General features: G+C 48.3%; 8 protein-coding genes across 8 annotated transcripts; 2 read left to right on the top strand and 6 right to left on the bottom strand.

The window, feature by feature from the left end:
* Window positions 1-223: 223 nt before the first annotated feature.
* BDV27DRAFT_123889 (ubiquinol--cytochrome-c reductase subunit 2) lies at window positions 224-2,292 on the bottom strand. The gene is made up of 4 exons (XM_032065960.1): window positions 1,908-2,292; window positions 1,647-1,821; window positions 730-1,589; window positions 224-660 (listed from the first exon to the last, which is right to left on the bottom strand). The coding sequence occupies exons 1-4, from the start codon at window positions 2,169-2,171 to the stop codon at window positions 565-567; spliced, it is 1,395 nt and encodes a 464-aa protein (XP_031930508.1). The 5' UTR covers window positions 2,172-2,292; the 3' UTR covers window positions 224-564.
* Window positions 2,293-2,797: 505 nt separating this feature from the next.
* Window positions 2,798-5,041, top strand: BDV27DRAFT_73099 (putative DNA directed RNA polymerase III subunit Rpc82). Its single transcript, XM_032077439.1, has 2 exons — window positions 2,798-3,758; window positions 3,840-5,041. The coding sequence occupies exons 1-2, from the start codon at window positions 2,979-2,981 to the stop codon at window positions 4,848-4,850; spliced, it is 1,791 nt and encodes a 596-aa protein (XP_031930507.1). The 5' UTR covers window positions 2,798-2,978; the 3' UTR covers window positions 4,851-5,041.
* A 479-nt stretch (window positions 5,042-5,520) lies between these two features.
* BDV27DRAFT_154991 (phosphate-sensing transcription factor PHO4) lies at window positions 5,521-7,839 on the bottom strand (the record flags this gene model as incomplete). Its single annotated transcript, XM_032072061.1, has 3 exons — window positions 5,521-6,047; window positions 6,114-7,164; window positions 7,240-7,839. The coding sequence occupies 3 exons, from the start codon at window positions 7,837-7,839 to the stop codon at window positions 5,521-5,523; spliced, it is 2,178 nt and encodes a 725-aa protein (XP_031930506.1).
* Window positions 7,840-10,417: 2,578 nt separating this feature from the next.
* BDV27DRAFT_73047 (uncharacterized protein) lies at window positions 10,418-13,430 on the top strand. The gene is made up of 3 exons (XM_032077437.1): window positions 10,418-11,344; window positions 11,408-11,863; window positions 11,923-13,430. The coding sequence occupies exons 1-3, from the start codon at window positions 10,600-10,602 to the stop codon at window positions 12,900-12,902; spliced, it is 2,181 nt and encodes a 726-aa protein (XP_031930505.1). The 5' UTR covers window positions 10,418-10,599; the 3' UTR covers window positions 12,903-13,430.
* Window position 13,431: 1 nt separating this feature from the next.
* hsp90 (chaperone Hsp90) lies at window positions 13,432-16,206 on the bottom strand. Its single transcript, XM_032077436.1, has 2 exons — window positions 15,682-16,206; window positions 13,432-15,609 (listed from the first exon to the last, which is right to left on the bottom strand). The coding sequence occupies exons 1-2, from the start codon at window positions 15,937-15,939 to the stop codon at window positions 13,765-13,767; spliced, it is 2,103 nt and encodes a 700-aa protein (XP_031930504.1). The 5' UTR covers window positions 15,940-16,206; the 3' UTR covers window positions 13,432-13,764.
* A 1,677-nt stretch (window positions 16,207-17,883) lies between these two features.
* On the bottom strand, window positions 17,884-20,457 carry BDV27DRAFT_72998 (NTF2 and RRM domain protein). The gene is made up of 4 exons (XM_032077434.1): window positions 19,983-20,457; window positions 19,433-19,907; window positions 18,378-19,352; window positions 17,884-18,324 (listed from the first exon to the last, which is right to left on the bottom strand). Exons 2-4 carry the CDS (start codon window positions 19,745-19,747, stop codon window positions 18,022-18,024), a joined length of 1,593 nt encoding a protein of 530 aa, XP_031930503.1. The 5' UTR covers window positions 19,748-19,907; window positions 19,983-20,457; the 3' UTR covers window positions 17,884-18,021.
* A 258-nt stretch (window positions 20,458-20,715) lies between these two features.
* Window positions 20,716-22,030, bottom strand: BDV27DRAFT_123882 (uncharacterized protein). Its single transcript, XM_032065959.1, has 3 exons — window positions 21,739-22,030; window positions 21,402-21,566; window positions 20,716-21,341 (listed from the first exon to the last, which is right to left on the bottom strand). Exons 2-3 carry the CDS (start codon window positions 21,450-21,452, stop codon window positions 21,024-21,026), a joined length of 369 nt encoding a protein of 122 aa, XP_031930501.1. The 5' UTR covers window positions 21,453-21,566; window positions 21,739-22,030; the 3' UTR covers window positions 20,716-21,023.
* Window positions 21,540-21,973, bottom strand: BDV27DRAFT_73003 (uncharacterized protein). The gene is made up of 3 exons (XM_032077435.1): window positions 21,897-21,973; window positions 21,617-21,817; window positions 21,540-21,566 (listed from the first exon to the last, which is right to left on the bottom strand). Exons 1-2 carry the CDS (start codon window positions 21,910-21,912, stop codon window positions 21,678-21,680), a joined length of 156 nt encoding a protein of 51 aa, XP_031930502.1. The 5' UTR covers window positions 21,913-21,973; the 3' UTR covers window positions 21,540-21,566; window positions 21,617-21,677.
* Window positions 22,031-22,480: the final 450 nt, after the last annotated feature.

Below are 22,480 nucleotides of genomic sequence, written 5' to 3'. Positions count from 1 at the left end.
GTGTGATTCCCTTTTGTAAGTGAATGTCTCCCATTCGATCTTAACGTTAATTGGTCGCTCGCAGAAGAGTAGGGAACAAGCACCACCCGGCGTATGAAAGTACTACTACTACTCTCGTGCAATGAGTTATGTAATTACATTGATGGGGATAGATATCTTCAATGGTTAGATCGTGATATAGGACCACGAGTATTGCCTATGATGTCTATCTTTATGTATGTATCTCCTAGCTATGGGCACGATAGATAATCGACTGTATACTTTAAATTTATACTGATTTCCGTAGCCTTCCATATCGTTACAATAACGTCAACACCACAACGGCAGCCCAGGGGCCTAAATTTTACCCGATTAAACTCTCCTGGGGGGAAACTCTAGAAGTCGCAATAGAGCACATGAACCCATACTACACGGCAATGTGAAGAGAATTGGATAAGGTACAATTGTATTACAGTCACACAACCACAACCACGTCACAAAGGAAATATCTGCGAAGACTGATCTAGACACAAGAGAAGGGGGTGATGTTTTTTTGCAGACAGTCTAATATGTATTGTATACATTTTAAACGGTCAGACCAAGGTCCTCGCCGTAAGGGAGCTGGAAGAGATCTCCGACGGAGGCGACGGAGGCCTTGCCAGAGAGGAAGTTCTTTGCGACCTGTGAAAGAGAATTAGCTATCATCCTGTTTTCGAAGATACCAAGGCAAAATAAATATGATATACTTACATCCGTAACCTGGGCCTCCGTAACGGCGTCAATGCTCTGGGCGATTTCGCCGATCTGGTAAGGCTTGCCGCCGCTGAGAAGAGCAGAGCCAGTGGCCTCAAGACCAGTCTCGAGATTCTGAGCCGACTCAAGAGCACGGAACTTCGCCAGAGCGACTGCCTTCTTGATGTCTTCGCTAGCAACTTCGCCGGCGGCAACCTTTTTGAGGGCATCCACAGCATTCTTGCTGGCTGAAGCAACATGATCGGCCTTACCAGAAAGCGAAATAGTGAAGAGGCCAGCATCAGAATAGGTGTGGCTCTTGGTAGAGACACGGGCCTGGGAGAAGCCCTGAGTAGCCTGAGCCAGGAGGGAGAAGCCAGGAGTCCACTTGATAGTGGTCTCACCACCGAGGAGGGCAGCAAGAACAGAAGCCTCAGGCTTGTAGCCAGAAGTGCCGAAAGCGGCGGATCCAGGGAATGCAATGGCAACAGCGTTACCGGCTTTGGAAGAGATACGCTGCTCCCCACCATGGTACTTGGAAGTTGTGCCGGGATGGAGCTGGTACTGACCAGAGCTGCCAGAGCTGGGGAGTTCCTTGAAGAACTGGCCAACCCACTTGGACAGGTCAGCAGAGTTCGAGCCACTACCAACAAGGGCAATGTTGGACTTGGCATAAGCCTGCTGGGCGAACTCGGCGAGAGCTTCAGCCGAAAGGTATTTCTCGAAAGGAGTAGTGGTAGAAGGGGTAATGCTCTCACCCAGGCCGCGGTGGAAGGCCAGAACATGGGCAGCATCGACAGCCTGCTGCTCAGGGCTGGCGGCAAGGGCTTGTTGTCTGAGTTTGAGGTGCTTGATGACGACCTCATTCAATTCGTGGGCTGATGAGCCTGATTAGCCCATATACCGGAGCTGATATGACCACTCTGTCGACATACCTGCAAACTTTGACTGAGAAGCAACCTCTGCCAGCAATTCGGCAAAGTAGGGAAGATCGTTCGAGAGGAATTTGGCCTTGAGGACAACATTTTCACGCGAGTGTGTCGAAGAAACTTCACCGCCGAGCAGTTCAACCTCCCGGTTGATCCGCAACGCCGACCGTTTGAGTGTGGACTATCAATTGATCAAAACCTCGTCAAATCCCATCTCGCATGGTAATGCGGAGCCAGTAAGAGTGGGCATTGTGTGCCGGAACTAACCTTGAAGGCGAATTGTTCGAGAGCGTCGGAGAACCCAGGGAAAGGCTGGTAACGGGGCCCGGCCTTTGCAACCAACGCCAGGGTTGCTGTAGGGCCTGCTATTTCTCTATTGGCGAGCTTCACGCCAGCAGCCTCAGTGACATCGTACTGAAGGCCTGGGGTCGCAGCAGAGGCCAGGCTTCGACGGCTGTTGATGCCGGCAGCAGAGCACTGCTTCTGGAGCGCACGGGGCGCATTTCGGCTGAGAGAGGACCGCGACAGCATTATCGCATGTGCGGAATATAAAAGATGTGAGGAGAAAGATAGGAAGCCGAGGAGCTCGACAGTAATTGGGGAGGGTGGAGTGAGAGGGAGAGCAGAAGAGTGCTTCTGACTGTCGTTGGCGGGTTGGAAACGATGTCTGAAAAGCTTCAAGATGCCGGAGCCTTGATTACTTCCTCTCTGATTGGCTAGAATGGCGAGTGCGGGCGGAACCGGCTTTTCCTCCTCCTCCGTGTCAGCTGATATCACATGATAAATAGCTGCACGTGAGCCCCGGCGAAAGCATTGCGATAAGAGAAAAAAAAAGTAGGACAGAGAGGGGGAAAGGGTAGCTTGCGTTGTTTGCTCTGCAACCAGTTTGCGCTTCCCTTATCCATTAGCTGGTCGATACCATTCCCCTATGAATATCTGGCGGTGACCGCTGTTTCCTTCTAGAGAATTGAAGCTGCTAAATTCTCTAGAAGTCTTGAGCTAACATGACTTCCCAAGTATGCGATTGCTCCATCTACATATGTCTCACTCGTTAACTTGATCAATGGTAGTATCTTGGAGAGCTCTGTACGCTCCTTGTCGAAGATAACTTTGGGGAGCTATTTGCGGTAGGTTTGCACTTATACACCTGTCGACTACTTTTCCACCCATGCCCGGGGCCTTAATGCGGAACGAAATGCATAATGTGGCTGACTCTGATCTACCTCGCCGACATAGCGCATTTTCTCGACACTAAGTCGCTATGATCGTCTCTCTTTTTCTCGGCTGAGATTCTACTCCCGCCTCTCCATCTCCCAGCTTCGTCATGGCCTCGCAGCTATGATTCAGCAACACCTTGTCTACCACTACACGTCCTACGATGACGGCATTACGTACTACGAACCCAATTTGCAATCTGCATACTATCTCGTCCGATCCGGGAAGATCTTGGAGTTTATAGAACATCGATTGGGGAAATATGCTGCCGCTGTTATGTCGACCATCATGTTTCTTGGCCATGCGCAAGTCGGCTATCTCGAAACCCTTCCGGCTCTGAGACCTTCGAACTCCGACATAAATAAAGCCAGTGGGGAGCTTGAAGGAATTCACGAAACCGAAGAGTATCAAGAAGAGGAGGCACACCAGGAAACTGAGGAACATGGGAAAACTGAAGACCGACCGAATGGGCTCAATAGTGATTATTCTTCTACTGAACACCCAGCTCTTCTTCACCCGACTTTGAAAGCTTTGGCAGGACATGGCTACATATTACGTGTCAGGGATGCTCAATTCCAAAGCTATGCTGACAACGCTTTGGATGCCGAGCGCACAATTAAGTCAAGACCAGACATTAAAGCCCTTAAGGGAAAGAAACTAGAGGAGGCGGTTACCGAGGGGACGCTCGAATTGCTCAAAGAACGGTTGGACGGAGACCTCACTCGCGGGTTGATGTTTAATGGAGTACCCCGAGGAGCTAAACGGAGACATACCACTGGAGCTACCGGGGCACCTAATAAAAAGGCGCGAGTTGACTATGCTGCTGTCGATGAGGATGAGGATGGTGAAGAAGAAAACGAGTGGTCAGACGATGAGTTTGGTGAAGACACAATACCCATGGAAGTAGGTCTTCCTTTTCATTAAGCTTTCAGGGCCCCGTTTCGGCGGTTATTTCAAAGGAGAAACTGATGGAACGGTGCTTAGTCCGGTATCACTGTACGCATAAATTATGAAAAATTGGATGTCGCTCTCCGAAACCGCCGTTTCTTGGAACTTGCAGAGCGGGACTCGTCTCCCGTAACAGCCGAAGTTTACGAAAGTCTTCTACGACGTATCGAATACCAGACAGCGAAATGCCGAGATACTAGTGAAATCCCTCGCGAGGGCGAGGAGGGCGAACACTATTCTGTGCCAGTTCCTCTAAGAGCGGTGGTAGAGGATGTTGACCTGTTGCTGGACCTGGCAGGGTCAGTTGGTCCCATGGAGGTCTCTCAGCCTATAAACAGCCGCGGCAAGCGACAATTGGGAGAAAACACGAACGGTGCATCCCATGATGGGACCAACGGGGCGCAATCAGATGGAAATCGTACTTACGAAGTCGACCAGCATCTCTGCCTTCTAGCTCAACCACCCTATAGCCTCACCTCCAAACGTATGGTTTCAGGCCTAATCACCTGGACTGTCGAGTTCCGTCACTTGGCACGCAAGCTTCGTCATCTCGAACTGGAACGTATTATCGAAGCGAGATATGGGGATGTTGCATTACGGGTTGTCCGTGTACTCCATGACAAGGGCAAGCTAGATGAGAAACGTCTACAGGAAATCAGCCTTCTTCCATTCAAAGACCTACGCCAAGTTCTCGCCAGCATGCAGACGGGCGGGTTTGTCGACTTACAGGAAGTGCCGCGAGACGCACTACGACAGCCTTCAAAAACCATTTTTCTCTGGTTCTATGACCCCGACCGCGTCAGTAATAGTGTCCTGGAGGATACGTATAAGGCAATGTCTCGATGTTTGCAGCGCCTGCGGTTCGAGCGGAATCGGTTGAAAGAATTTCTTGAGAAGACAGAGCGAAGCGATGTTAAGGGCAACGAGGAACGATACTTGTCTGAAGCAGAACTAACCCTGCTCGGACAATGGAGGGCGAAAGAGGCACTCTTGCTGGGGGAAGTAGCCCGGTTAGACGACATGGTGGCTGTGATGAGGGACTACTGAGGCACTGAAAACCGTAATGAGCAATGAAATATGAAATTTCACATTTGCATGTCCATTTATATGGCTGAACGGTTATTGCTGTGCAGATCAGTCCCATAAGGGCCAGTCTCGCGGTTTATGTTCACATATTTTATGATCTATTGTAGGACAAAGCTGCTTCATTATCAACCACCAGAGCCCGATCACGTTATACTGGGAGATGTAGGATACCTGGTGCTACATATCGTAAAGTATAGAATGCCAGAGAAATAGTCTACCAGTCCTAATAGCAAAGCTCTCATCCAAATAAAACAGGAGCAGGCAACAATATAGAGCTGATTTCAAGTCAAGAAATGACTTGCTGAAGCGGTGTTGATATTAACATAGTAAGACAAGAGCATAGGGCGCGAAGGCTTGAAGCTAGAACAAAGAACGAATGGAAAAACCACGGCCACACCAGATCACCATTGAAGAAACAAACCAAAAGCGCAAAGAAGAGAAGGCCTCCCAGATGTCAAGTCTAGATCAAAATCCCATACCATTTTATACACTGAAAATCCAATCCAACTCTTTCCGGTCACCATCTAACCGTTTCCCGAATTCTGCTGTCGTTAAGCATGTCACATAAAACAGGTGCCTCTAGGCAAAAGAGCATTTAGTTCAAATCATTACGATGTCTCAATCGTAAGATCTATGCAGGGCCATTCGTTGCAGGACTTGTAGGCACACCTACAACCTCGCCAGGCTTGTCCGATTGCTCATTTTCCGGGCTAACTGAGTCGCTGTCGTGGGCTTGAGAAATCTCTTTCTCGCCTAGCCGAGCCTCAGCCGCCTCTAGCTTACCCTTTGTTTCCTCGAGTTCCTTCTTCAATGCTTTAATATAGTCAATGGCCATCTCCACGGTGCTGGCCTTGCTGATCTGCTGATTGCTGGGCTTCTCTTTCTCCTTTTCGCTGCCTTTCAGACTGCAAGGTGTAGCATCTTTCACATTCTTCATGTTGACGAACCCAACGGGAATTAGAGCTTCGATTTCCTTGAGCGCATTATTGATGCGATTACGTCGGCCTTGCTCTGCAAGCTTATGGTTTGTCCGTTTGGAGCTCAAATTTTCGGCCAACGCTTCAGGATAGGATACGCCAGGGAGAAGGGTTCCATCCAAAATATGCTGGTAGTTCGATTTGGAGGCTAGATATAAGGCCGATGTCTCACTTGATATGCCTGCTGAACGGGATGGAGTCAGTTTAAATGACTGGGCTGATCAATGGATCTTGATTTTCCACTTACATTCTCCTCGGACTAATGGTTGTATGCTAGGACTTATTTTCGGGCGTAGATTTGGGCTGGGTTGAGATGAGCTGAGACTCTGTCGCTTTCTACCCAATGGCCCGAGTTTGGGTGTGTCTGATTTCTTGCCTACCGGCCCACTTGGAGAAGGCATAGCGACAGTGCGCGGGCTAGGGGCTACTGAACTTGAGGTACGCTCAGCCAAGGGAGTCGGTTTGGGTTCTAGAGCTGGGGCGACCACGGCTGACGTGGCTGGGGATAGGGCATCCGTACGGACATTTCGCAGGGAGGTGTCTATACGGGCCACTTGCGATTGGGAGAAGTGGGTAGTAGGAGTAGCTGCTTCTGGGAGAATAACATCTTCCATGATATCATCGTGTGACTCGGATGACACAGGACCCGACGTTTGGCCGATTGCGGCTGGACTATGCTGCGGCCGCTGAAGGCGCATCAACATAGCCGGGGTCGCAGGCTCGTTTGTTTGCGATTGCGCCGTCTGAGGAGCAATCGCGGGAGATCTCCTAGCAGTGGGTAGAGCAGGAGGCGGCATCAGGGGTTCTGACAGGGGTTCAGGGGAGACGGAATCCTGGCCAGAACTCTCATTGCTTCCATACCGCAGCCCGCTACCAGTGGAAGGTTGTGACCTCGGGCCACCTTGATGTTGGCTGAGGCCGTTCAATACCTCATCCGAGTTAATTTGTAGGAGTGACTTCTTCCGTGTCTGTGGCCGCACCGAAGGAGATTGTTGCTTCTTGGCCCGAGCAGAAAATGTCTTGGTGTTTGATGGTCTGCGTCGGTGGTTTTTCCGAATTAATCCAGGCGAATTTGGGGACGATGAAACAGGAATGGAACTGTCGATGGGCGAATTCACAAATCCCATGTCCGAAACATGGCCAGAATGAAACGGAAAGCCGGTTGAGTTCGCATTCTGGGCCTCGAGAGCGGGGGAGGTCAGAGGGGTAAAGTACTCCCCAGGAATTGTATACTCTGGCAGCCGGAATTGGGTCTCCAGTGGGGTCATGGCGGGAGACACCAAGGGGGTGTAGAGAGCCTGTAAGGGAAGGAAGCTGCATTAGCCATGCGCATCTTGATGTGGAGTTTGTGGCAGGTTGACGATTTCGCTTACCTGCTCCTCATTTATGCGAGCGTACCGGTCGTACATTTCATGATTTTCTTCCACGCGTTGCGGGTATCTGGCCGCACTTCCCTGCATTTCAATACTGTTGGGAGTTGGAGGGATCACGGGCTGGCCGTGAGGCACGTAAGGCTGGGAGGTTGGTTGCGAATGATGAACATGCTGATGGTGCGATTGCTCCTGCGGCTGTTGCAATTGCTGGTGATTAAAGATCTGGGAATGTGGAGGTTTCTGGGCATAGAACGCCGGAGTCACTGGGGCATCGGAGAAAGACGCTGGAATAGACCCGTGCGACTGGCTTTGGTGAACTTGGTTGGAGAGCTCAATGGGAAAATCGCCCATCATGCGGTCATACGACGATGGTTGAGGGGCCCCGGCATCGGTCTCCATACGCATAAGCTGTTCCTGGCCCGAAGGAGCGGTTGAGGTAGGCATCGACACGGAATGAGCGATGGAACGAGGAGGGTGCTGGTCAGATGGCCCGTGCCCCTCCATGTCGGGGAAATGCATTCCAAATTCGAGGAAATTGGAGAATTCATCGTCGCCGGGGGCGGTGATATCCGGCCAGGAAAGTGAGTTGTCTTGCTCCATGATAGAACTCATCTACCGGCTATCCTCTTTTTTTCTTTTCTTTTTTTTTTTTTGGTTTTTTCCGTGGGGGGGAGGGGGGTTGCTTGTTTGTTTCTCTCTGTGTTAAGGATTGGCGAACTCCCCTGCTCTGAAGCCTTTCTCCCTTACTGTAGTCTGTAACGCAACGTCGCAGAATGCGAACCAAGATTCACGATAGATAGCAACTCGAAAGTAAATTTTGGGGGATATTTAGCAAAACGATAGGACAGAGCAGGGTTGAGATTTCGGGTATTGGAACAAAGGATATTGAAAGTGGGAATATATGAAGTGAGCGATGGAGCGTCAGCTCAACAAGATAGACTGGCAGACATGGCGACCGTGGGAAGACAAGTTGAATAAGATCCTGAAAGTTGACTAACGGCAGAAGATAAAATTAATGAGAGCAGGATATAGATCTGGTGGGGACAAGATGATGAAGAGCAAGCGAGAGTAGAGTTGAACACGAGCTGAATAGACCGATCGGGCAAGCGACAACATATGTTAGTTTTGTTAGTTTGTTCGTTACCTAGTGAGTGAGTGAGTTAAGTTAGTAGGTTAAGTCAGACAGTCCTCAAAGGTGGTTCTGTGCCGGTGGGCGGAGATACGGAGGATTGCTTAATTAACATCGATAACCGGGGCGGGTTTGGTTTTAGTTTGATAAGTGGGGGGGAGGGAAAAGAGAGAGAGAGAGAGAGAGAGAGAAAGAACTTTTTACTGTACGTTAGGTAGGAAATAAAAAAATACAAGGTACATCTACAACACTGTACAGTACTAGTAGTATTAGGTATGTATATATGTATTTATATACAATACCTCCTACCTAGATACCTACGATGTTTTAAAATCATTACCGTTTCTATCAGTGTGTATGTATGAATATTAAGCAACTCCTTTTTTTGTTCACATCTCTCTCTCCCCCTCTCCCTCTGTCTGTCTGTGTGTGTGTGTGAGAGAGAGAGAGAGAGAGAGAGATTAGGTTGTACTCCGTATGTACGGAACACTTCTAGTAGTACTACTAAATACCTCCTTCTAAGGAACTAAACCAATTAAAGAAGGTCGAAATAAAGGAGAGTAATTAATAATGATTGGACGGGAAGAGAAGAAGTCGGAAGAAGAAACTGAAGGTTCAGTGGCAGATTATGATTTATACATCCGGAATTTAGTTATGTAGTTGTTATCGATAAGAATAATAGGCCATTCAAATGATATATATACTCCCTCAATCCATCTCCTAATCACACTTATAGCAAATAACTAGTATACTGCGTGACCTTGTGTGATATATAGACCCTCAAAAAGGTACATACTTAGGGGGGACAAGACTTCACCTAAATTGTTTCCCGGGCCAACCATGGATGATGGATGTCGATGGGTCCGTTAGAAAAGAGACTACTCTTTAGCCTTCAACCGAAAGAGCCAATCGGAAAGGCCCTCAGTTACCTAGTGGCAAAATTAGTCTAGAGAGAGAGGAAGTTCTCTCCGGATGAAATGGGGGTGGATCTCAAGTTCGAAACGAAAGTCACCTTTTTCCATGCCGATTATCCCATTATACGATTCGGGAGAACGGTACGTATCATGGTCCATGACTGCCTATTATCATATGATTATCAGGCCGTATTATTCAAGTGTTATGGTTTATTCTCTCTTGAAAGGGGGGGAGCGGAGAGGGGGCGGCAGTTGCGCTTGCGGATTATTATTCATGATTCATAAATTCCATTAGACAAAATAATAATAATAAAAGAAATATTTAATTATTAATATTATGGTTCAACTTTTTGCAATAATAACACTGCAGTAGTCAGCAGCGTCCGGATTGTAGGAGTTATCAAACTGATAATATATATATACATATATATATACTCTGGTAGTTGTCTCCCTAAGCCGGAGACTGAGAGAAGTCAAAAAGGTAAACGGAAGGCAACCCTACAGACCAAAAACCAATCAATAGATAATTTGGCTATTCTTCAAAAATTTTTCAACAAACCTTTTTTTCCCTCGTCTAATTCACTAGTATGAAACGGAGGAGATTCCCCCGACACCGATGCTTCTGTCCCTTGTGGGCTAGCCTCGTGAGTGGATGCTCTCTAGCGTCGTAGTCTAGAATTACAGGGTAAACCGTAAAGGTGGTTGAATGTGGTTTGCTTCAAGTGACTGACTATGTAACTAATGGTTAGTCTAACTACCCTCACTAGCCTAATAGCTTCGTTAGCCTGTAGAATGCTCGAAGGACGAAATAATATATTATCTCGACTAGTGAGGAGAAGGAAGCACCGGCTGTATAGTACCGGACATTCTTCTATTGTGCTGTAACTACTTCGTACACGACAACTATGCGAATGACTATTGATAACTTGAAGTAACATACCTGCTCTACTACTAGCACCTGCCCTCCCCGCTCACCACGCCTATTGCTACTGCCATGATTCTCGTCCTGTACCTACAGTGGAGGAAAGAGTAGTGTATAGAGCCGTTGGCCTGACCATGTGGCTAGCATACCTGCCTACATAAAGACATATCGGGGTACTGGACATTTGTTACCAATGCGGGGTTTGGGTTGCTGGAGGGGTCGTGACTTGAACAACGTGACATGACATGACATAACATGGACATCGCATTCAACAAACAACATCACATCACCGCGCACCACCTCAGCCAAAACTATCGTCTTCTTCATGTTTCTGCTATCCTTCTCCATGTACATGTTGGGGACCTTGTATAATTTCTCCTCACCTGTTATCTACCATGAGACCGCCTGTCCCAGATGTCGCGTTGCGTAGGGCCCGCAAGTCCTCCATCGAACAGCAGTGGACCGACCCCCGCAATACTAGTACTGCCCCCGCGACCTTCTTCCTGGCCCGCAGTCGTGATCGCGATGCGGAGGAGGAGCTCTCTCCCGGTGAGTCAGTTCCTTCAAGGGATAGTATGTACGGTGTACAAAGCCTCGAAGAAGCCGTTCTCGATGCCAATCCCCCTGCCTCCGAGTGCGAGCCCTTTCCTTCGGGTGGGAACTCTGATTCCACGACTTCGATCGGACAACAACAACCGCCTCCCCGCGACCATCTAGATAACGGTGATAACGATGCTACCTCATTGCCTCGCCGCAAGTCGACTCTCAAACCCAGCGATCTACTCAATGCTAGCAGATTGGAAATTTCTTTACCATCTTCTGATCGCACTTCTCCTCGACCTTTGACGCCATCAAACCTCAGCAACCCAGATGACCCATCCTTTTCTCTCCCCAGCAGTCCCAAATCGTTCTCCAACCAGTCCCTGAGGCATCTCGATGACATCTCGATTACCGATGATGTAAGCAGTGAGATTGTGGCTTCAGGTGAAGAAGACAATAATTTCCCGACACCATCCAACATATGCCTTGATAGCGCATCTCAGTTGGTAATGCCAAGTATTAGGATGCCCAGTCGAAGGCCTTTTACAGAACGAGGGAAGTCACTGGGCCGTCTGAAAGTGCTAATCGCAGGTGCTTCTGGTAAGTACGGGTCAAGTTAAGAATAGATTACTGGAATATTTGCTAAGTTCCACTTACACCTAGGCACTGGGAAAACCTCCCTCATCAAATCCATTGTTCAAGCTTGCGAAGATATCGTTCACGTCGACCCCTTTCCCTCCCTGCCCCTCTCAAAATCGACCCGCACACCTGGCTCTTCATCCCATTCCTTCCAGACACGCAGCAGTCCTCCATCTGTCACGGAAATTTATGCTAGCACAAAACCATATCCCGTATGGTGGTCAGACCTAGAAGATTCGCGTGTTTTGCGAAGACGACGGAGCATGGGTGATGTAGTCCTGGAGCGTAATCTCTGTTTCGTTGATCCCCAGTCCAACGAGTTGGACTGTGTAGGGCAAACTGACATCATCATACAATATATCCGTCAACAGCTTCTCCGGGCAATGACGTCCCTAAACTCGGCCAATCATGATTTCCAGAATATGCTCGCGGGCAACGGTGGTGCCCAGGTTGACACTGTCTTATACCTCCTCTCTGAAGGTACGCGATGAGCATTCCCTTTTGCATTATTCTGATTTACCGGGCTCACGTCTTTTCAGATACCCTTCATACAGATATTGAATCTATCCGGAAGCTATGCGACTGGACAAACGTCATTCCCGTCATATCTAAATCAGATCTCTTGTCATCCAGTCGAGTCTCGGCCCTCAAATCCACATTTCATAAGCAAGCTCAAGAGGCCAACATTAAACCTTTCCTTTTTGGGGATGTATCCCTCGGTGAAGTCAACGGGCTCAACGCTCAGTGTCCTTTTGCAGTTTCGTCCGCCAAGTCCGACGATGATGACGTTATGGACGCCAGCACCCTGATGAGTCCGGACTACGTCCAGCCTTTAATGGGGTCCGAATTAATGATCTTAGTGCAGATGTTATTTGACCGAGAAAATATAGCCTGGCTGCGACATTTATCTGCCAAGAAGCTTGCCTTACGGCAACAAGAGCAGTCATATTGGCAGCAGGATGCCTTACCAAATAACGTCCTTCCTGGTGTTCATACTTTACGGGGTGGCTCCTCCAGTTACACCATGGCGCGAATATCTGACTATACTCGCCACGAAGAGAGGCTGGCCCGGGTACAGCTGGCAAAGTGGGCGTCTGACCTTCAACAAAGCCTACGTAATGAACGAGAAAGATACGCCAACATGGCAAGGGGGGATCGTGCTGTCTGGCTCACGGAGCGTCTGGGAGAGTGTGTTGTAGATGGTTCATTAGTGCCTATCTCACAGACTCCTGGCTTCTGCGGTCTCCGTGTACCTGCGGAAAAAGCAGGTAGCGGTATTCTAGTTCGGACACAAAACGGAAAGAGGGTAGAATGTCGTATTGCAAGGATAAGCCCTCATGATCCACTGGGTCTAGTTTGGTGGTCCGAGGATCTTAAGCGCCGGGGTTGGGCCATCATCCAAATTGTGGGTAGTTTCGGGGTCGTTGGAGGGCTTGCGTTGTGGCTTGCGAAGGCCTGGGGATTATCCTCACGAAGTTTCTCTGAGTGGCGATTTGATTGGTATTGCATTGGCCATTAAGGAGACACGCCAACCAGAGTATCTGCGCCTTGTGATACTTGCTAGGTATGCATTGTCTAGGATTGAGCAGCAAATGAAACAAGTGCGTTGGACTGGGCCATCCCCTGCGAGGCGGCGGCCATCGTGTAGTGTCCCTGCATAGCTACTTGCTTACTAGCATTGCCTCTCGATTTGCATGTCCCTCGTTGTCCCATGACTGCTCTTCAAAGTCTACGAATCACGCCTAACGAGAATAACTATAAAGTAATGCATGGCCCCAATTTTATGCACTGACGGAGTACGGAGTTTTGCATTTCATCTCTCTGCTGTGTTACAAGCTAACGTGTGTTATGGGAATGAATGTATGTATGCGCGACGCATCGGTGGCCGGGTTCGATGTTACTTGCTAGGCTAATAAAAGGCGCCTCATTCCTTTGATCGCTAAATATAAGCCAGACTACGCGCAGGTAGAAGGCAGCATGGTTCACGGATTCTCCCTACCAAGATCGGACATTAGCATTTCATTTTTTCGAGCATATACATGAATATACAAGACTTAGTAATAGTTGAAGCCTTGGCTTTTATTCGAAAAACGTTCTACCTGTCTAAGATCACTCAATATCCGAACCCGGAGAAGTGAGCGAAAGTAAAAGTTATGAATCAGACGTAATAATTTAATGTAGTATGATATGGAAAGCAAACGCTCAAAACGCCGAAAGATTAAAATTCACATCGTAACTAGGAACCACCTTTCTCCCGTCCCAAATGAAACAGCAATACGAGTCAGTGATGTAAGATAACCCTGATGCAGATATTGCTGGAACAGTTTTAGAAAATAGGTTATGAGAGCAGTTGAATTTCGTTTCCGTTGCTACCGAAACATTTAGTCAACCTCCTCCATGGAGCTCTCGCCAGTGGCAGCGGCAGGAGCCTCTTCAGCGGCCTTCTCCTCCGAGGTCTCTGCCTCCTCGTCAACGTTCAGACCAAGAGACACAAGCTTATGGATGCGCTCGGCAAAGCTGGCAGGTTCGTCGATGGTGAAACCGGAAACCAGGAGAGAGGTCTCGAACAGAAGCTGAGTGATGGACTTGACGGTACGGTCGCTCTCGCCATCAGCCTCGACCTTCTTCTTGAGCTCCTTGATGATAGCAGACTTGGGAGAAATCTCGAAGGTCTTCTTAGAAGACATGTAGGAGCTCATGGAGGTGTCACGGAGGGCCTGGGCCTTCATGATACGCTCCATGTTGGCAGACCAACCGAACTGGCCAGTACGGATGGCGCAAGGAGAGCCAACAAGTTTGTGGGAGACAACAACCTTCTCCACCTTGTCACCGAGGATGTTCTTGAGGCTCTTGGCGAGACCCTCGAACTCCTTCTCCTCCTTCTCACGCTCAGCCTTCTCCTCCTCGGACTCCTCAAGCTCGAAGTCCTTGGTGATGTCGACAAGCTTCTTGCCATCAAACTCCTTTAGCTGGGTGAAAGCGTACTCATCAATGGGGTCAACCAGGAAGAGAACCTCAAAGTTCTTCTGCTTGAGGCTGTCAAGGAAAGGAGACTTGGCGACAGCCTTGATAGACTCGCCAGTGATGTAGTAGATTTGCTTCTGGTGCTCAGGCATGCGGGTGACATAGTCGGAGAGGGAGGTGACCTCATCACCCGACTTGGTAGACTGGTAACGGAGCAGCTTAGCGAGAGTCTGGCGGTTCTGAGCATCCTCGTGGACACCAAGTTTGATGTTCTTGCTGAAGGCAGAGTAGAACTTGTCAAACTGCTCACGATCTTCAGCAATTTCGGTGAAGAGCTCAAGGGTCTTCTTGACAATGTTCTTCTTAATAACCTTCATGATTTTGTTCTGCTGCAGGGTCTCACGGGACAGGTTAAGAGGAAGGTCCTCAGAATCAACAACACCCTTGATAAAGCTGAGCCACTCAGGGATGAGGTCGGTGGCATCGTCGGTGATGAAGACACGGCGAACATAGAGCTTGATGTTGTTCTTGGTCTTCTTGGTCTCGAAGAGATCGAAAGGAGCACGCTTAGGAATATAGAGGATGGCACGGAACTCGAGCTGACCCTCAACGGAGAAGTGCTTGACGGCAAGGTGATCCTCCCAGTCATTGGAGAGGGACTTGTAGAAGGCAGCGTACTCCTCCTGGGTGATATCAGCAGGGTTACGGGTCCAGATGGGCTTGGTCTTATTGAGCTCCTCCTCCTCGATCTTGCTCTCCTTGACAGTCTTGGTCTTCTTCTCCTTCTTCTCTTCTTCTTCTTCATCAACCTCCTCAATCTTGGGCTTCTTCTCATCGCCCTCCTCTTCTTTGGTCTCCTCCTCCTCGTCAGGAACCTCCTTCTCGGTTTCCTTCAAAACGTGGAGGTAGATGGGGTAAGAGATGAACTCGGAGTGCTTGCGAACAACCTCCTTGATGCGGCTCTCGTTGAGGTAGTCAGTCTGTTCATCCTTCAAGTGGAGGATCATCTTGGTACCACGGCCAAGGGGCTCGCCCTCGGTGTCCTGGGTGAGGGTGAAGGTACCGCCGGCAGCAGACTCCCAAACGTACTGCTCATCGTCGTTGTGCTTAGAGATGACAGTGACGCGGTCAGCGACAAGGTAAGCAGAGTAGAAGCCAACACCGAACTGGCCAATCATGGAGATATCGGCACCTGCGGAGAGGGCTTCCATGAACTGCTTGGTACCAGAGCGAGCGATGGTACCAAGGTTGTTGATCAGGTCCTAGACAAAAGCGATATGGTTAGATTGGGGTCTGTTTAGGCATATTGCCAACCAAAGACAATATTGACTTACAGCCTTGGTCATACCGATACCGGTATCACGGATAGTCAAGGTCTTAGCCTCCTTGTTGGGAATGATATCGATGCGGAGGTCCTTGCCCGAGTCGAGCTTGGAGGGGTCCGACAAAGACTCATAGCGGATCTTGTCAAGGGCATCGGAGGCGTTGGAGATAAGTTCACGCAGGAAAATCTCCTTGTTGGAGTAGACAGTGTTGATGATAAGAGAGAGGAGCTGAGAGATCTCAGCCTGGAACTCAAAAGTCTCGGACATGATGAGGGATGTAGGTTATATTCTATTCCACGTCGAATGTTGTGTTAGTCATAAGTATACTGCAAATAGGTAGAATATAGAATCCCAAGATATTCATGGAGAAATCTACGTGAATCTCCGGATGAGGACAGAAGAGTTCAGAATAATTCTCAACTTTGGCAGCAGCTCTCCTCACTCAGGTGGTTGGGGGGGGTGGGAAGGGAACAAGACTCACAAGGTATAACAACGTAAGATCGTTAATTCAAAGAGAAAAAGGGACGATGGGAGAGTGAGATTCCTAAAAAAAAAAAAAAAAAAAAAAGACCTGCTCCAGAAGGGAAAACAGACTTAAGATAGATAGTTGAGGAGGAGAAGAAAGCAGGAGAAAAGTGTGAGAATGAATGAAGAAGAAAAGCTACCGCAAGCGACGGGGCGGAGAACTTAATGTTTGGCTGAGGGACACAAAAATTCGGCGCGGGCGTTTCTACGGCGATCCAGCAACTTCCACGCTCTCTCCGCCTTGTCTCGACGGGGATCTTCCAGTCTCTTCTACTCGATACCAGATACAAGACCACAGCCTGGATTGAATCCATGGTTCTCAAACAGAAAAAAAAAATTTAAAAAAAAAAGTTCAGAATAAAAGGAAAATTTAGTTCATTCAATTGGGGCCCTTTTTTACATTTTTTAATTTTCTTTTGGCCTCATCTTTAACCGATCATTTCCTGCTCTTCCACCCCTTCCTTTTGTTGCCCCTCCCCCTCCAAAGCTGATTTCCGATCTAATTCACTTTCGTTGTGCCTCAGGCTACTAATCTAGAACTTTCCGCTCCACCATTTGTTGTCGGCGGAATGGGGATTTTCCGTACAGTACCTTACATTCAAGTACAGTACAGACAATACCATCCCGATGTCCCCATTTCTCTGCCACGATGGAACTTTCTAGGAGCTATTGATCTCCTAAGTACCAAATTCTAGGTACATACAATGTACATAACTCGTACCTCCCTGTCTGATCTTCTGGCCCACTTATCTTTGATGTGGTCGTCGGTCCAATGTCTTGAGCTCTTGCAATACACATATTACATACAGACATTCAACTCCAGTCTTCACTTAAGCTGGGACCTGGCTAACAAACGTTGTTTATCTAGATCACATGAATCAATCCAGCCAAAGCCCTCCTGCCATGTGCACTGACCTTCTACCAATGAATGCCATTTGTGTATTCTGCCAGAGAAGTGGGAGACAGTCCATACATATAGAATCACAAGGGAGCGGAGCTGAGACGAACGGTTTGCATTCATTTTCAGATAATCCCGGACAATTCATAATACATGTGTAACTAAAAAGCAGGCAGCCATTCCTTCCCTCCTTGCTTGCAGGATGAATTGGATCAGGTGTAACTCAGTAAGAGCCACTGTGCCTGTAGAGGGAAACAGTCATTCGCCACCCATACCGTGGAGTTCCCCATGAATAGGACGTGTATCAAACATGTATATCAAAGTAAAAGACAAAACAGCGGCCACCACCCAGTTTACAGTTTTAAATGAGACGAAGCATGTCTGGAAGGAGAGAGACATAAAGAAAAGAAGTTAGATTGAAACAACCGTAAAACAAAATAGAAATAAGACCATAAGAGAACAATACGGGCATTTAGCTCGCTATGCTAGAAGCAAGAAATAGTTAAATAGGTCATGACAACACATTCATGGAAACAAAAAGTCATGGAAGCACCGACCAATAAGGAAAAGCCCTGTTGACGAAATATGAAAGAACAACTTTTCCAACCGCTAATATGCAGTGTGACAGATGAATGGGTCACATAACACATGTCATTATCAATAAGAGGGAGTAATACATGTCCTGGGTCACCATAAGCATCTGAACCTGTATGCTGTTGCGGGCCAGGATGAAGGACTAAGAGTCGAATGACCAACAGGAGAGGGGCGGGTGGGGCAAGGAGAAAGAAAGAAGAGGAAGTGACAGGTCAAGAAGAAAAGACTGCTTGCGGTAAATAATCTTCATCCTGATTCCAGTAGTTTCTTTTCTTCACTATTCTTTTTTTTTTGCCTCTCCGGTTTAAAGAAAGGAGAAGAAGTGATCTGCTCTAAGCAGCCTGAGCTTGGTTGCGGGCTTTGGCGTTGACGTTGCCGCTACCGCCACGACCACGGGGAGCGAAGCCACCACGACTATCACGCTGGAAGCCACCACGGCCCTGACTGCCGGCACGGTCGCCACGACCACGGCCAGAGCCACCACGACTGGCGCCGTAATTGGTATTTCCCCCGTAGGCGCTAGTACGAGAACGGCGTTCCTCTACGGAGATCTGCTCAGTTCCGATCTGGTGCGGGTTGGCAGCAACAGCAGCGGCGTAGCCGGCAGGGTCAGCGAACTCAACAAAAGCACAGTTCTGATGACAATTAGTTTCTTTCCAAGCAATTACGTCTTCATGGAGGAACCTACCTTCTGACGGCTCACATCGAAGTGCTTGAGCTTTCCAAAGCGGGACAAAGTCTGCTTGAGCAAGTTTGCATCGACCTTATCAGTGACGTTCTTGATATAGGCCATAACGTTTTGGTCATCACCCGCACGAGGCTGGGTCTTCTTATGGTCGTGACCGGCAGTCTGCCAGCCAGACCCATCATTGGAAGGAGGCTGGCTAGGAGTGCTCTCAGTAGCAGGAGTGGGTGTGGCAGCCGCAGCAGCAGGAGCAGGGACCGATTGGGCGGAGTTGGTAGCAGGAGCGGGCTTAACGGGAGCAACGGGAATTGCAGGCACAACAGGAGCAGTAGCGCCGGACTTGGAGGCAATGTTGGCCCAGGTCTTTGGTACGGCTCTGGCGGGTACAGCAGGCTCTTTGGCCGGAGCGGTATTTTCCTTCTGTGTTGTTGGGGCAGGCGTAGGCTCCGGTGTGGCGGGCTTTTCCGTCTTGGACGCCTCAGATTCAGCCAAGGCGGCAGGTTCCTGAACATCCTCGCTGCTCTGGGTCTCAGTTCCATTGACCTGAGGTGCAGGTTCCTCTGGCTGCTCTTCCTCGGCCTTTTCTTCCGCCTTTTCAAGCTTCTCATCCACCTTGGCAACTGAGACTTCGTTGGCCTCCTGGGCCTCCACAGTCGGGGCACTCTCAGTCTCAGGCTGTGCGGGCTCATCGGTAGCCGGCTGTGCGGCAGGCTCGGCAGGCGCAGCGGGAGCGGGCTCCTCATTCACGATATCCTCCTCATCAACCAAGTATCTGAAGATATCATTGAGAACATAGTATCCATTAGGTTGCTCAGCAAGAACGAAGGTCTGGATAAACTTGCGAGATGGCTCGGACTTATTAGAGATCTCACCGATGACTGAGATCAAGATGTTGTCAAATGAAGCCTGAGAATCGACGTTCAAAACGCGGACCTTGCAGTCTTGAAAATCAAGCTGTTTGATTTTCTCATTGATAGCCTAGGGGAGGGTAAAAAATCAATGATGAAGCTCATTGGAAAAAAAAAAAAATTTCCTAGGAGCGAAGAGAGTGGACTCACCTTCTGGCCCACAGCAACAGGAACCGACTCTGCTTCAGTTCCAAAGACCAACTGCGAGCGCCGAGAGTAGAAAAGATGCAACTTGTCTGGACTACGGCTCATATTGGTATAGTATTGCTCAACAAAATACCAGCCGACCTCGTCCTTAGAGATCGCATTTTTTTGCTCACTAGGAGGGGCATTGGTGGGAGTGGTGGATTGCGCTGGCTGGAAATTCGAGGCATTGTTGGCAACAGCATGGGCATGGTTGTAAGAGTCATGATAGGCGTGGGGTACAGGGTAATTGCCGTTAACGGGGGCTTGAGTATCGGCCATTGTGTTATCGAAGAAAGAGTTGAAGGTCGGGTTGGGGATAAAAGCCGAGATGGTCTAGGATGTCGTGAGAAGGTAGAAGTAGAGGTATATGAGCAATGAGCCTCTATATGATGAAAAGTGGAGGCTAAGAAATCTAGTGACTTTTCCTTGTTCGCTTTGACTAAACCCCCATGTCAGTCAGTAATTGAAGACCAAGTGTATCGCAGGAGAAAAGGTGGGGAGGATCAATTCTCACAATGCTAGAAAGAAAATCAATAGACCCTAATAGATGCAATAAGATGAAGAAAAGAAGAATGTCTGCGTTAAAAGCGTCTGCGTCGTAGTAGTGCAAAAGGAAAATAGAGGAAGATTCTTGTGCGATTTCCAATCAAGTCAAATTTGCGAAGGAGGGCAAGAGAGGAGATAGTCGAAAGGAACTGAATACGTTGAAGATTGATGGAGAGAAGGTGATCAACAGGAAAAATCTGATGAATGGCAAATAGTCGAAAGGAGAATGGGATAAGAAAGCGGTAGGTAGGTAGCTAACAGCTGGAGTAGGAAAGAGGAAAAGAGAGGGAAAGTCGACGGGATGCTTAGCAGTTTGCAAAATGAGTTGACTTAGACTTGAAAGGTCGGTTGCAGTGCGGCGCCTCTTAGCGGCCCATTTCCTTCCCTTACCGCCTGCCTAACCCGCGAGTGGATCTCCATCGGTGGCATTCCGTTTACATCACCGAATACTGGGTGAATCACCCGTCAGTATAGCAGCCAATACAAAGTAGAATTCCAGCTCCTACGTTCAAATGTATGGGAATCTTAAGGGACCAGATCGGAATTTGTAACCGTCCACTGAGGCATGCTGAAACTGCTTCTATCGAAACGATCACTGGCTCTTACCAACGAAGAACTATAGTCGAGCATGAAGGTCTATTGACACTTCTAAGAAAGTAGTTGCACTTATCAGCGACGAAAACTCAATCAGAAGGTCACACTAGATGTTGAAAAAAAAAAAAAAAAAAAAAACTTAACATCGGAAATAAATAACTGGCTTGGAAGAGGGGTATGATGGACATGAGAGGGCAAGCTTCTCATCAACGAAGACGTATAGTAGGTACAGAAATTCATTCACAAGGTTCACCAAAGAAAGCCGCGGAACATGCAATATAGGCAAGCAGGAGATTATTCAGGGAAACAGGTGCTCGTAGAAAAAAAAGAAAAGAAAAGAGAAAGAATTAAGGACCAAAAATAAGTATCAACTCAAGGCCTCTATACGAAACTTATCAGATAGACCACAGATCGTCTACGAGTTCGTAGACTCAACAGCGGCCTTCTCGTTCAAAACTGGCTTGCGCATGACAGCATCCTGACCAGTCATTCTCCGGTCAAGAGCTCGTTCCACCTTCGCACTCAGGGCTAGCTTGCTCAAGTTATCGCTTTTTTCGGGAGTGGGGACAAAGCGTTGCTTCTGGAGAGGTTTGTTCTCCAGGCGCTCCAGCCCGTCGCGCAAGTGATGGAATTCGGCCAAACGAGGATCGCCGCTTGGTAGGCTTCCAATGGTGCCTGACGAAGCAATCGAAGGGTTTCCGCTTACGGCCGAAAATCTTTTCGACGCTCGGTTCTAGGCCCATGGTCAGAGAATCTGGTCCGGCACAGATGGAATATTAACCGGTGAACCTACAGAAGGGGCCATGATCGGTCTCTCAGAGTCAAGCGAGTGATGCCTAGCCATGGTAGTATTGGCACTGTGGTAATGGTCCTTGGAGGCCGACGGCCGAAAGCAATGAGTGGTTGTGGTTGAGAATCGAGAGTAGGCAGACAAGTGTTGAACTACCCAGGTAGCAGCCTGCCGAGGTTAATACATTGCAGAGAAATTTATCTCGGGTTAACGCGAACACGATAAATAGAAGATATTACTATGATGGATAAGGGGTAAATGATAGTAGGAGGGAATAAATTAGACTGCACAGAAAGTATGGGGCAAGCGGCAAGACTGGCAAGTCAAGTTAAAAACATACCTGAAAATTCCGAGTAAGACTCTGACCCCTAATAGAATATAGAATATATCGCGGGGCGACCTAGAACTGGACGAAAGGTCTGGGAAAGTATTAAAATGAGAAAAATAAGCAGATAGAGGAGAGAGAGGGCTTGTCGCTGAGGCCAAGGAGACCCGTACGTAGACCAAGTGACATGCAGGAGAAGATTCAGGAGAGCCGAAGGCAACGGATGACAATGTGGGTCTCTCTCTCTGCGACCCTCAAAAAGATTAAACTTGGCCACGCGGGAATCGTTGGCCTTTGACCAGTTTCCTTTTATTTTTATTTTTATTTTTATTTTTTTTGCCTCCTTTTCCCTCGATACTGTTCTACGACAAAGCAAGATACAAAATTGAATCTTGCTTTGATAACTCAAAGCCAACGATCTATTGACGTAGCCATGATGTGTAGGGGTGACGGTTAAATACATGAAGGATTCGTCCGTAACTAAAATACTCCATCAAACTGACCATATATTAAGTTATAGCAATAATCATTTTGATACTGCAATGAACATGCTGAAAATGCTGTTCGTCCTTTCGTGTGTTGGAAAAGGTGACTTCAGCGAAGTCAGAGGGGCCCTTTTTTCTGTCTGTCTGTGTGGGTTAACAGTAAAGAGGACAAAGTGAGATACCACAGTCCGTTTGCTGACTAAGGGGAGAATCTTTGAATTGAGAGAGCTTTCTTTTTCTCTTCTTTGTTTTCATGCGTTCTTTGATTCACG

Source organism: Aspergillus caelatus, assembly GCF_009193585.1.
Source record: "Aspergillus caelatus strain CBS 763.97 unplaced genomic scaffold BDV27scaffold_36, whole genome shotgun sequence".
NCBI lineage: Eukaryota > Fungi > Ascomycota > Eurotiomycetes > Eurotiales > Aspergillaceae > Aspergillus > Aspergillus caelatus.
The sequence above is the reverse complement of the archived record's forward strand: the minus strand, read 5'-3'. Positions and strand labels throughout refer to the sequence as shown.